At 45.6% G+C, this 13,876-nt stretch overlaps 1 protein-coding gene across 1 annotated transcript in view; it reads left to right on the top strand.

Moving 5' to 3' along the window:
• The first annotated feature begins 2,106 nt into the window (after nucleotides 1-2,106).
• PPARGC1A (PPARG coactivator 1 alpha) overlaps nucleotides 2,107-13,876 on the top strand; it is a 347,064-nt gene continuing 335,294 nt past the window's right edge. Inside the window, exon 1 of the mRNA XM_085223377.1 lies at nucleotides 2,107-2,680. Coding sequence (XP_085079503.1) covers nucleotides 2,594-2,680 — 87 coding nt within the window. The 5' untranslated portion in view covers nucleotides 2,107-2,593. The remainder of the gene's footprint in view (nucleotides 2,681-13,876) is intronic.

Consider the following 13,876-nt stretch of genomic DNA (forward strand, 5'->3'; position numbering starts at 1 on the left):
CGATGCTATAAATAACTTTTCATATCTTGTTTTGCTTCTAGCAGAAATATGCTCTACAGAACTCGGAATAGGGTTCTGAGCACTCTGCAGAGCCAACAGCTACGGTGCTTTTAGGAGATCACAGATCTGTTAGATCACCAGGCAATTGACCTAATCTTCCTGCTCTTGCAGGGGTAACTCTGATGAACTTCAAATGCAGGATTTTGAGCCAGAGCACGTGGTTAACAGCAGGCTGAGGAACAATGCTGGAGGGAAAAAGACAGGGAAACCACCAAATATTTAAGGAACCACCATATTTTTTGAGGCTTTGAATGAACACTGTTGGAAAGTAGAGTATGCCTCCGTTGCTGGAGAGAGTAAATGCTACCTACTGAAGTGGATGAAAAGATCAGATATTAGCAAAAAAAAAACAAACAAAAAAAAAAAAAAAAACAAAAAAAAAAACAAAAACAAACCAACAGCAGAGGAAGAATAACAAAAGAAAAACTTTTCCAGCAGTAGGAGCTTTGCTTCAAATGATGGGATTCTGGAGCACAGATGCAGGTTGGAATGCACTAAGACTTAAAGTGAAGATGAAATGCTTAATGTGAAGTTCCTTAGCATTTTAGAATCCAGATTTTTTGACCACTCTGAGGAAGGAGAGGGAAGCAGATCAAGGATGATGAAAGCTTTAATTGCTGCTGTCTGGAAGGCTGAAATTTATTGTCAAGCCATGCGAAGCTTTGTGGGCCACTGATTACAAGCCTTGGCAGGCGGAGGTCTCTCAAGGAAAATACTGAAGCAGTCTGAGAAACAAATTACTGTAGATATAGAGAATGCCTCGTCCCATCCTCGTCCCATGCTGCTGGGAACCCTCCTGCTTTATTTTTATGTGGTTTGGGACAGGTTAAAAGTCTGTGAGCTGCTGTGGAACAGATCTGCCTGTCGCTAAGGTTTCTCTGGTTGATAACTCGGGTGTTACTGGCTAGCTGTTATCCAAAGCTGTCTCATATCATGATGCTGAGGTTCCATTATGTTTTGCTAAGCCTCAGAGTATCCCATGTTCATGACATGGTTGGAGACTGATGTGAAGAAAACAAGATTTCTTCAGCAATCAGAAGGCTCCAAGGATCTCACGGGTGTTTCCAACTGGTGGTTTTGTCCCTAAGACTGTGTGGGAGGGGGACATGTCAGTGGGCAAGTGGCAGAAACCTGCCCTGACCCTCTCCTTTGCTGGCTGAAGGCTTTTGGGTGCCGCTCAGCAAACCGCCAGCCTGCTGTGGAATTGTGGTTGCAAAGAAAAATATGGAGAGGAGAAGAGTGAGGAGGAATTTAGGAATAACTAGAGTACGGGAGTCAACAGGATGGGGCTCTTTTAGGTGATGCCCAGTGACAAAATAAGGAGCAATGGGAACAAACTGGAACACAGCAAGTTCCATACAACGTGAGGGAAAACTTCTTTCCTGTGGGGATGACAGAGCCAGTGCACAGCCTGCCTGGAGAGCCTGTCGAGTCTCCTGCTCCAAAGATAATACAAAACCACGCCTGGACGCTTTCCTGCACAACCTGCTGTAGAGAACCTGCTTTAGCAGGGGGTTGGAATAGGGGATCTCCAGAAGTCCCCTGTGATCTTACGATTCTGTATTTTTTCTTTCTTTTTCTGTTTACGGCGAAGATATTATTATATGAAAGCTGCTCATTATCCTGTGAAAAAGTACAACTCCGCTGTCTTCCTTCCCCTTGCAGCCACCTGCTTTCCGACATCAGCGTCAGCAGCGAGGAAGACGTCCCAGCTGCCTGAGCACCGCGCGGTGCGGTCGGAGCGGGGAAGGCCCGCGCCGCTCCCACCTGCTGCTGCCCAGCGGCCCCGCCGTGCCGGACCCGCGCCACGAACGCTCCGCTGCAGGCTTCGGCTCTCGGTGCCGCTCCGACAGCCGCGGCCGCACGCGCACGGCCGCCGGCGGGACGCCCCGCAGCTCCGTGCAGCGCTCCCCCGCGCGAAATGAAAACCGAAAGCGACTCCCCGCGCTCGGGAGCCGCCTGCCAAGGGGATGCCCCGGGGCAGCGCGAGGCGTGGGCCGGGCCGCGGGGCCCCAACTTTTTGGGGGCGGGGCGCGGGGGGGGGCGGGCCGCGGCGGGAGGCCGGGCGGCGCTGCGCGGCGCGGGGGAGGCGCGGCGCCACTTGCCCGCTGCTCGGCCGCCGCGCTGCGGCCGCGGGTCCCACCGGCGCCCCTCGCTGCCGGCGCCGCCGTGGAAGGCGGGCGGAGGGGATGGCGGGGCTGCGCGGCGCGGTGCCGGCGGCCGTAGCGCAGCCCGCGCCCGGCGGCGGCGGCGGAGCGAGCGCGCACACGTGACGCGGCGCTCGGTGCTTCTACACTGCCGCGCACACACGCGCACACACACACACACGCACACCCGGCGCTGCCCTCGGCTCCTCCGGTCGCGTTCGCCGCCTACCCGCTCCCGTCCGCACGCGTTCCCCGGCCGCCGCCAGGGCGAAGCGCGCTCCGCGGCGGCAGCACCGGCACCGGCGGCAGCGACCGCGCGAAGAGGCGGCGAGAGTTCGCGTGCACCGGCTGCTGCGTGCCCGCCCGGCGAGCGGTGCGCCCGGAGGATGGCCGGCTGCGGGCTGTCGGAAGACGCGTTCTTCTCCTCCTTCTTTTACAACTACACCGCCTCCTGGGAGACCTCCTACAACCAGGTGAGCCGGGCGCTCGGCTCGCAGCGGGCGGTTGGGAGCAGCCCCGTTTTGTGCCACGCGTGCCCGGCGGCCCCGCAGGACGGGGAGAGCCGCGCTGCCCGGCGCGGCTCGGGCGAGCGGGGGAACTCCTCGCCGAGCTGCGGGGCGAGGGGACCCCTTCTCCTTCGGAGCGGCCGCGGGTGCCTTCCCGGGGCTCCTTTCGGGCCGGACGAAGGAGTTGGGCGCTGCCGCGGTTCCGCTGCCGGGCGCTCCCGCCCCGTCTCCGCGCACCGAACTTTGATGACTGTGCAGCGCGGGGCACGCGCCGGGCCGGGCGGCGAGGGAGGGCCGGGCGCCGCGCCCGAGGGGCAGCGAGCCGTGCCGGAGGCTTCGGAGCGGCGGTAATTAAATAGCTGCCGTAGTCTGCTGCCCCCGGTGCTCGCTCGGTGCAAGTCTACAGCGCTGCGCCACGCGCGGAGGGGTCCCGGCGCCGGCGGGAGGGGGAGCGAGCGGAAAAGTTGAGTGGAAGGGGCGGCGGCGCGGGGCCGGGGCTCCGCTTCCCTCCGCCGGGCTCGGGAGGGAGGCGCGGTGCCCCAATGAGCCGCCGCGGGTTACGCTGCGAGGCCGGGGCTGAGGCAGCGCGCTGCCGTTCCCGCCTCCGCGAGCGGGCCGCGAGGAGCGCGCCGCTCCGCCGGCAGCCGGCGGGGTTCCCGGTGCCGCTTTTGGCGCGGGCGGCGGGCGCGCGGCCGCCTCGTGGCACGTAACGCGGCGCGGCGCCTCGCCGCCCGCCGGAGCTCCGCGAAGTTGTGAGGGGCGGTTTGCGGGGCGCGGCCGCCGGGGCTCCCTGACGGCCGCCGGGTGCCCGCGCCGCCCGCCCGGCGCCGGGAGTTGGGCCGTGCCCGGAGGAGTCGGGCTGTGCCGGGCGGGCGGGCGCGTCCCGCTCTCGGCTCCGTGCGAGCGGTGCGTGCCCCGGTACCGCGGTAACGCGAGCGGCGGGGACGGGAGGGCTGTGCCGCTACAAAGGCGGCGTCGCACCGAGCTCTTTTGAAGCCGCCGGAGAAGGGAAACGGTTGGGAACGCAGACAATAAAATCGGGTTTAAACCAGTTCCTTCGTCTAAAGTTAGTTTCGTTCCGTAGCGAAACACAGTTCCGTAGGAGCGTGGCATTGTTAGGAGGCTCCTTTGGTCCTTGTGGGAGAGGGAGCCCGTGGCACAGTGAAAGGCAGAGAAGTGCCGGCAGACCCGGAGCTCTATCTGAGTGCCGGCGCTGAGCTGTGACTGAGGGGAAGGCGGGGAGGTGATCTGGGATGCGAAAGGTCTATTTATAGAAGGGCTGTGTACACCGTAGGATACATAGACAAAGTTGAATTAAATATGCATGATTAGGAGAGGAGTTCAGAAGGAGGAGGTGCGATCGTTACAGGGGAGCGCAGGATTTCCACTTTCGGGATGAAGATGAGAAGGATTTTTAAGGCACATATTCTTTCTGGTGCTCAAGGCTCCTTTCTATTTTCATCCTTCCCATATTACGCTCGCATTTACATCAGTCAGACTCACCAGCTGAGGATTAGCAGCACATGTTAGTCTGAATATGAAATCAAAATGAATGTGAGATTTTGCTGCAAATAGATTTCCTCCCAAGTTTTAACACTTACCAAGGCAGGCTTGGCTTAAAGCTGACAGTCAGCCATGTTCACGTTTGTTTGTTTTACCTGAACTGCATCCAAAAAGAAAAAAGCTTGCAAACCATTTCTTCTTGCTAAATATAGCAACGTTGCCGGAGTAGAATTTGTTTCGTATACTCCTTTTAAAACAAAACAGCAAACGGAGAAACTTTAAAACAAAGTGCTGAGATGAGAAGATGGGTTGACTACCGGAAAAAATAGGTTTTATTCTTAGATCGATACGATGCACTCTCAACACGTAGTACAGGGTAAAAGGATCCTTTGTGTAACAGCAGTCCGGCCATCGCTTACACAGGGTCTTCACCTGGTGTCTCAGGGTGTGCTTTAACGAGAGGACAAGAAATCAGAACGAGACTTAATAATGGAACCTGTAAGGTTAGAGAGAGCAGAGATTTCTTCCAGAAGCATCGTACGGCATCCGACGGCTCTGAAAGCAGGCGGGATGTTTGCTCCACAGTTCGGCAGGGTTGAGTGATCAGTTCCAACTGGTATATTTTGATGCATTATTGCAGCTCGTTTTTAAGCACAGTGCTACGTGAGTGATTTGTTGGTAATGTCCTTGGAAGGAACTTTCCCCATTTGCATATTAAATTCAAAAGTGCATCACGGAAAAGCTCGCATGAGAAAAATTGTGTCTAGAAGCTTGATGAAGTCTGTATTGAATCAATTTCTGAGATAGTCTTCTGGAAAATCAGGCTCTCTAATAGTTACAAATATGTCTTCTTTATGTTTCTGGAGAAAATTCCAAAAGCGTTAGCTGTGATCCTCAAGCGTGGTATCTTTTTTATGGCTATTTTGGTGGAGGCACATAACCAACGATAGATTCTAGGCTAGGCAAACTCACAGATGAAAATCCTGAAAGCTGAATTGTGGTGGCGCAGCTCTGTCTGTGTTGTCTTTGCCAACCTGTGTAAACCTGAGCCAAAGGAATGTCCAGCAGATTTCCTATTGAATCATCCTGTGATCTGCAGTTTAGGCTGTCAATAGAGATGCTACTTCTTGCTCTTTGCTTTGTATTTGTTCACCACCAACTTCAGGAGTCTGGCTGAAAATCTCTCCCTGCGTGTCTCTTCATTAGCGGTCGTAGGGACATATATTTCTAAGCACTGTAGAGGGGGGTGTTTGGCCTCGAAAGAGCAGTAGTTATATTCTTGGGCACGACCTATCTTTCCTTGCTGAACTGACAGCATATTTGTATTAATTATTTTTCACTCTCCAGTCCAGAACTGTCTACGTTGTTGTATTACTGAATCTATATGGTTGGGAAGCGCTTGAGAATCATTTGAAACGTGATTGTTGAGGAATGAAATTGTGTGACTAAGGCATAAATCTGGATGCTTATTTTAACTCGGCCTCAAGAAAATCCCTGCAGTATAGAAGTAAAATGAGAGCGTGCTACCGAATGAGTACCAGTATTTCAGAGCTTTCCCTGCACTGTGCATGGAGGGCTTGTTAGCTGGCACCATCGCTTCGTGCTGCGTCCTCAGAAGGGCTGTGCTTTGTATGATACACTTGTATGGGATGTGTTTTGTGGATGTAGGTAAGCTGCTGAAGGATGAATCTGAGAGCTGGCTTTGTGGCTTATCTTTTTGTCTTTCCATGCCTGAAAACAAAAGCACCCCAATGGGATTAGAGCATTCAGCCACTAATTTTGGGGATGCTTTTTCAATGTAGGTTGCTCGAACACGTTTTCATCTTCTAACTAGAGTAAGTCAAGTGGTTCCATGTCAGTTTTGGCCTATAAACGTGAGACTTTTTGACGTATTTTTGTTTACAGTTTCTGGATTTTTTTTTTTTTTCTTTGAATAGCAGAACTGGGAGTTTGTGGATGTGTGAAAAAATATGAGCTTGTGTTAGTGCACTGCACTTGCATGACATACAGCGTGTGTATACACGTATGGATGTTGAATGAGAGATACTCTACTGGACAACTGACTGAGATTTTTGTAGACCTTCTTCTTAAATGGGAGAAGACTCTCATTGCTGTATTTTATTTGGCTTTGAGAGTCAGCAGAATAAAACAGTCACTCCATTTCAGCTATATTTTAGTGAAACGTGTAACGTTTCTGCAAATTCCAAAGACACAGAACTAAGTTATTAAAGAAAGAGCAGCAGTGCTGGTTCGGTATTCACAGAACAGATTTGGCGATTAAAAAGTTATCCCTGGATTTGGAATTTTCCCTGACTTTGTATCCGGGGGGCGATGTGTGCTGGTGCAAAGGGTGGGAAAATGGGACACAGTGAAACTGAAAGTGAAACTTGAGCGTCTCAACAAAGGGTAAGCAGTGGGATACTGAGAAAGAAGCTGGTTTGGGCTTAAATAATTCAGGTGGCAATAATAAAACAAGAAACAAACTTAAAAACCAAACCAAAACAAAACTTATTTCTTTCAGAGGGTAATGCATGAATCTGTCATTCGGTACATGAATATTAAAACATGTCAATCAGTGATGAATGTTACCGTGTATTTGCAAAGATTGGGATCACCATTGCATAGCATTTTAGAGAGCAGATTTCAAAACACGTCTTCTGTCCGCTTCCTGTGTTATTGTTCTGGTTGTTGCTTAATAAAACCATCTGCAGTCTGGATGTACAAACAGTACCTTCTGATGGCTGTCTTACCTGGCAGAAAAGCACAGTTTGAACTGGGTGCAGGTAATTCTCTTTTGCCTGAGAGCAAAACAGGTAAACAGTGGTGCAGTGGAGCAAAATAACATGCAACATATGGGCAAAATGATTTTTTAGGCTTTTTTTTTTTTTTTTTTTTTAAATCTCACTTCAGAAGAAAATCTCAGGTGTAAATTTTAAGGTACAATTATGTCTGTGATGAGCAAATGCATTTTAGTGCTATATTCGTAAGATTCTGAAAAATAGTTACATGGGGGAGAAAATGTCAGTAGTTCTGGCAACATATTCTGTAGAAAGAGGGCAGGGAGTTCTGAGCTGGTCAGATGTTCATGTGGTCTAAGCAGAAATGTAAAAGTGCAGGGTTTGCATTGGAATGAGAACAGGGTCATCCACCCTTTGTACTCATCATCAGGGAAGCAGAACCTTCTTCCAGAGAGACCATAGGAAATCAATGAGTACACTTTGCTAGTGTAGAGATAAATGTGTACTGCAGAAGGGTATTAAATATAAAAGGGCAACAGTAAAATGATTTACTACGTGAAGCAGGGGAACTTTCTTTTGGTCACCTAAAAAGCAATTTTCTTTTTTTTCTTTCTTTCTTTCTTTCTTTTTTTTTTTTTTTTGATAACATAATTGTATTTCCTGATACTAGTATCTGAAGAAAAGCTGGCAAGCAAACTGTTTTGCTGGGATTTGAGCTGTATAATGTAAGCTGGGAGAGACTTGTTGACAAATGGCTGCTTATTTAAAAATATACACGTTTTTGAACCTATTATCTGGCATTTATCATTTAGATTATAATCATCTGACCTGACTTACCAAAAGTTAATGGCTTTTTTAGTCTGTTTTTCCTGAGGCAATGTGGATGCTTGCAATCCAGTTTGTCTCGCTATGACCAGAAGGTATCACTGAGGGATACCAGCACAACGGATGCACAGAGGAGAGAACCTGACGTACGTTTAGGTGTAGAGACTTAATGAAATGTGGAAGAGCAGGTGCACAGTCCTAATGTGCTGGTGGTTTTTTATTTCCTCTGATGTGTCTGTTTGCTGTGTGAGCAAATCTTCTTGTACATTTGGAACCTATAGGACTGTAAAATTGCTAAAAAGGAAGGAAAGCCAATACTTCTACAACATTTTTTGCCTTAGGCTCTGTGTTCTCTACAAATGGCAGTTACCGTGTCTACTCCAAAGGTAAAATTCAGCTGAAAAGGGATTAATAACAGAGTGGCTCGTGGTCTGGATATAGCATTTGTGACATGGTGGTCCTTATCTGGGAGGAGAAATTGAGCGAGCTCCTGGGGGTCTGCAGTGTAAGAGGTGTGCTGACACCTGCCCCTCACTTGGGAGCAGGAGCGTGCTGCAAGCTGCACATCCTGACTGCAGTGCCTTGGGTTACGTCATGGATGGGTCTGTCAGTAGATGAGTGGAATTCCTTTTGAATAGAACTGAACTGGGAGTTGTACTCCAGGGAGCTCTTCTAACGCCATTTGACATACAAAATGAATGTTACACTGGTGAGATGGGGCCGTTGCTAGGATAAGCAAACCTCGCTCTCAGGTGGGTGACTTGAAGCATGTGTCCACGTTGCATCCTCTGCGGCAGCTGTTGGGCTGCTCGTGATTCTGCATCGCTTGCTGGTGTAGGCAGTCCCTGAGCGTGGTGCAGCTTACCTCAGTGGGAGCGCCGAAGGCCCATGTTTGGGAAGCTAGCTGGGAAGCTCAAGGGTAGGATGGGCGCCCGACATGCATCCTTACCTCGCAATCACAAGGCCATTATTCTTTCCCTCAAAAAGGGGTAGTTTGTGTTGGCATGGAGAGAAAAGGTTCATTTGATTGCTTGTAATATAACACATGAGCGAGTAAGTGGCACTGGTACTTTGGCTCACAAAAGCCCTCCACATTTTTAACCCATTTTATTATTTGCAAGAGCAATTTAGTTCCTAATGTTAACAATGAGTGATTATGATTCTGTACTTCCGTTTACAGCATAAATTAGCATTTTGTTTTCCATTACAGCTTTTGAATGAGGAATTATAATGTATAATTTGCTGCAAATAGATGTTATCATCTCTTTGGATGTGAACAACCACATAAACTTGAGCAAATGATAAAAATGGAATCAATTACTTCTCAAATGGAAGTAGTTTACAAACCTTCAGATACAAAATGGCAATAGTAGCTGGTTATTGTAACAAATAATTAGTTTTTTTTAAAACAACATTTATTGAATTCCATTGACAATTTAGTAATTGTTTATAGAGGGTTTAAGTGTCCCACTCACAAAATACACGCCACATAATATCTGCACTTTTAAAACTGCAGATTGCTTCTCTAGTCTTTGTTCCAAGCTTTCATCGTGGATGTTCACCTGTACGAATCTTCCAGAAGGGGAGCACTGGGCCACAGATGGCACTGGTGGTGTAGAGATTGCTTTACAGCATTCTGGGATTAAAAGATTGAGATTCAGATTGTAGAAGAGAGAAGGGAAGAGTATGTGTTTGAAGTGGCATCCAAAGCCTACCGAAGGTGATGTGAGTTTTTCTGCTGCTTTGGAACTGATGGTCTAGGTCCCGGCTGTGGGAAGGAATAAGAGGAGTAGGAAGGAGACATTGCAGTTGTCAACGAAGCACATCACATTTCTACTTGGGTTCACCAGCATTTTTTCCAGTGTTCCTTGGTAATACCATGTTGTATGGGATATGCCCCCTGGTTGACCATCCTGTATTGATTTTTCTCACCCCACTCCTCATCTTGCAACTACTTAAAAAAATATGCACAATTCAAAATCAGTATTTTGCAGTGTTTAATGCTTTAGATGTTATGACTTCCTGTTGATCCTTTTTAAGGCCTGCAGGTAACTTAGCTCTTCCATGTTTGCTATGCTATGGTGACTCTTTCTGTTCATTAATGATGCCAGATTTCATGCTTGTCTGGGTTGATTCTCAGCAGCACTGGTTTTTTTTTTTTTGGTTTTTATTTTTCAATTTTTGCCATCCCCACACTTCACCCTTTTACTGAGAGATGATGAACCAGTAGAGAAGATTATTTAAGCTTTTCTCTACCCAGCCTTTTGAATGCAATTATTATCTAATCATTAAAATTGAGTAGATTTATTTTGTGCATGGACAGCTACAGAACAAGCTGAGGATAAAACCAGTCATCACTCTGCTGCATTCTTTAGTCTGTAGACCAGATAAACAATAGTTTTTTATCCTTTTAATAATTAAAAAAAAAAAAAAAAGAAGACTATACAGGTCTTTTTTTTCACTCTAAAACATTATAGGTGAAGTAATTATGGAGGAAAAAAAAGGCTGATAAAATGGAACTAGTGTAACTTGCAGTTCAGGGTACTGTGTTCAGCATTAAAACCTTTTCCTGAGACCAGAATGCTGATGGTAAGTTTTTACCAAAACTCTTCCCCACCCCTCCTCCCCCTCCCAAACACTCCCTTGGACTGGGGAAAGATGGGAATGTTATGACCCTGTGTATTTGCAGTGTGGCTTTTAGTCTTTTTGAAGCTTGGGATGGGCATCTATTGTAGCAGTCATTCCTGAAGGGCTGCTGGTACTTGGTTTTAGAAATGTGTGCATGGCTCCATAAAATATACCCTGTTGTCATGGGGCTCCTGGGCCGAATAGCTTACCATCTCAGAGGTGCATTTGGATTGTAAAACCTCACTCCAACTATACAGCCCACTTCAACCTTGTCTTCCTTGTCTTCCTTTTTTTCTCCTTAAGAGTCAGATTGCACATGACTTGAAGTACCTGCTGGACTTTGACTTTTTATTCACGAAGCTTCTCATTATATCTGCCTGCCACCTCTACATGCTTGTAGTTTGCTTAGGCCTTGATCCAGCAGACCACTTGATTTCTCAACAGTAAATGCTTGAAGTCCAAAGAACTGCTTAAAATGTGTGTGGTGTGTTGGACTGGGGCTTAGACAGCTATATCTTCAGGTCAGAGAACCTTGCTTCCCTCTTGTTTGTTAAACACTTAGTGTACTTGCAGTACATTAGAAGTATTGATGGTAATTATAGCAGTGGGAACAAGAAAGCAATGAAGAGATCAAGGAAACCCAGCAATGTTTATAGTACTGTTTACTGCCAGTTCAGTTTCTTTCTTTATTAAATGGATTTGCAAATAAAAGATGATTCCTTTTCCTTTCCTAGGAAGATCTTGTAATGGAATGAGTAATAGTGCATTAAAATGTGAGATTTTGTACAGTGACAGAAAGCCGTGCATGAAAGATACTTAAGGACAGGAAACTCCTTTTGGAGTGTAAGCAAGATTTAAAAAGAAAAAAGGTTGAAAACATGCGAAGGTATTTAAAATAAATTAAAAAAAATGTAAGTAGGACACACACACATACACTTCAGTGCTAAAGTTGTTTACAGCAATGAGTAAATGAACTACTGACCAAATAGAGGAGGAAAACAAAAGTGAGGTTGCACTTCTAGCCTTCTTTATTTTCATCCAAGAGACTGTTAATTGCTGGAGGATTAAAATAATTCATATTCGAGGGTAGGAAATGCAGCAGGCAGAGGCTTGGATGCTCCAGCTATACAAGAAACAGTGAAAGGAATACTTTTTTCTTTGTGTGATGTCAAAGCCAGAAGAAGGGGGAAAAAAAGGGCAGAGGCTTGTGGCTCTTTGATGTCACTTTCAGAATAAAAATAATACTGTAAAAGAACTGACATAATCTTTTTCTATTTATCTAAATCCCATTTTTCTAAAGAGTTAGGGCAGCATTGTTAATTGATTTTTTTCTGACACTCATAATAACAGTTGTATTAAAAATTATTTACAAAGGATTTTTTTTTTTTTTTTTTTCCAGAAGCTTGAGCCTTGTGGAGTCTGCTGTAGAAAAGTGGGTAGAGAGTGGATTACTGTACATCACTGTTCTCAGAGAACCATAATCTGCTTGATGGGTAGCATGCATGTTGTACTCTTGCGTTGCCCGTTTACAGCCAGTGGGGTCTTTCTGTTAAGATGTGCTGTTCTAGTAGCAATAGCATCAGGATATCTTGTGCCCTTTCAGTATAAATAAAGGTTGTCCTAACAGCTGCTCAGATTGTGCTGGCATAGTATCTGTCTTTGCCGGACTGCCAGTTTCTGGCTAGAGTATTTTAACATGCTGAAGCTTTTCTCTGGTTACCAATGGTTGAATTATTTCCAGCTGCGAAAACAGATGTGCAGCTTTTTTAGGGAAGAAAAGTTATTAGGGGAGGTTTATGAATTGCTCCTTTTCTATTTTAATTTTTTAGTTTTATTTGGGCTAAGAGGATGCATTTGGAAAAAGATCTGATTAGCATGAAGTACACCATTGTAAGGAGAATTTTGGTCATATCATGGCAAAATGTTGGTTGCCTCATTACATCTTGAGACATGTTAAAAATAACAATAAGAAATAGTTGGTATCTGAATGAACAGTTGTTGTTGTTGTTAATATAAAACTGGCAAATAAAAATCAGTGGATTATCTTAGTGCATGTTGTATATTAATGCGGTTGTTCAAACATTTTATGAGGCAGCTCACAGTCTTTCCAAATCTGTATGGGCAAATACTTCTCATGTCTCGTTCAGTTTTTTATTCATCTTTGGCTGTTCTCTTTGTTGAAAGTTGAAAGGAATTCTCTAGGTGAAAACTTCTCTGAAAAACACTGCCCGTTTTTCAGACATTCTTTTCCCTTTTGTGTTTAGCGTGGTGATTTGTCCCTTTATAATTGATGTTTGCCTATTTTTCCATCCTCTGGTAGGCACAACACAGTTGGTGTGGAAAAGGAGACTTCCTGTATGAGAGAATTAGCTTTGTGATTTCTTTTTCACTCTTGATTGTTACATGAAATAAATGGTGAAAGATGAAACTAGAACTGGCAGCAACTCCATTTTTGTTACTCTTGTAAGTGTCTTACAAAATGGAGAGCTATTTGTTGAAGAGGAGCAATGTGCATATAGTAGGGCTGCACAGTGCATTGCACAGCAAAGACCTGGATGTACTGAAGTGTCTCTGGAGTAGTCAGTGAGCCTCCAGTGAGCTATGAACTCTCTGAACAGCATTCAACTACTTTAGAACTACTACAACTATAAGCTTGCAATACAGACAAATAAACAAAAAGACTGTTTACACATGTAATTTGATTTTTTTTTCATGGAAGAATTGTGTATTTGGAAAGATGATGGAGAGTCTATTATAAATTATAAAATACTCGTAGAGGTTGCAAACATACGTATCTGTGAAACCATCCAACCCATATTCTGCTGAGTTCATTGTCCTGCAGTTCACAGGACGTTTCGTACCTGGTGTTTTGGATGCATTCCCTCTGATTGGGTCTTGGAGAAAGCACTGCATGTTCAGAAGAGTGTGCTGTGTGCCTGGGTTTTGCAGGAACGAGGAAATCATGTACTTCTCCTCTTCCAAAATCACAGCAAGCTGAACAGTGATTTCAGATTTTTCTGTAAAGAGTTTTTACCTGTCATGTAACCAAAATGCCTGTGGATTAGCAGTTGCTCAGAATGAAGAACTGATGTGGCAGTGTTACTTGCAGTGCAAGTTTCTAAGACCTTACCAAATTATATTCTTATTTTTGAATATATTTTTTCCAGATATTAATTGTTGGGACAAATAACAGTCCATACAGCTGTCTCAAGTTTGTTTGTTTCTAATGGAGAAATCAGTGTATGTGATTTTTATCTTCCTGTCTTCAGGAATATTTTTAGATTTAAAATTAAAAAAAATCTGAAATTTCATACTATGATATTTAATTAGATCTTGCCACCAGAGAAAGTGTTTTTTTTTTTTTTTTTTTTTAAGGATTCTTTTTAATGGAAGACTTTCTGTTGTTGAAAATTATGAAGTATAAGACAAAAAGCAAGACAATAAAAGGACTAGCATATAGAGGAAACTT

The sequence above is a fragment of the Meleagris gallopavo genome, chromosome 4 (genome assembly GCF_905368555.1).
Source record: "Meleagris gallopavo chromosome 4, MGAL_WU_HG_1.1, whole genome shotgun sequence".
Classification (NCBI taxonomy): domain Eukaryota; kingdom Metazoa; phylum Chordata; class Aves; order Galliformes; family Phasianidae; genus Meleagris; species Meleagris gallopavo.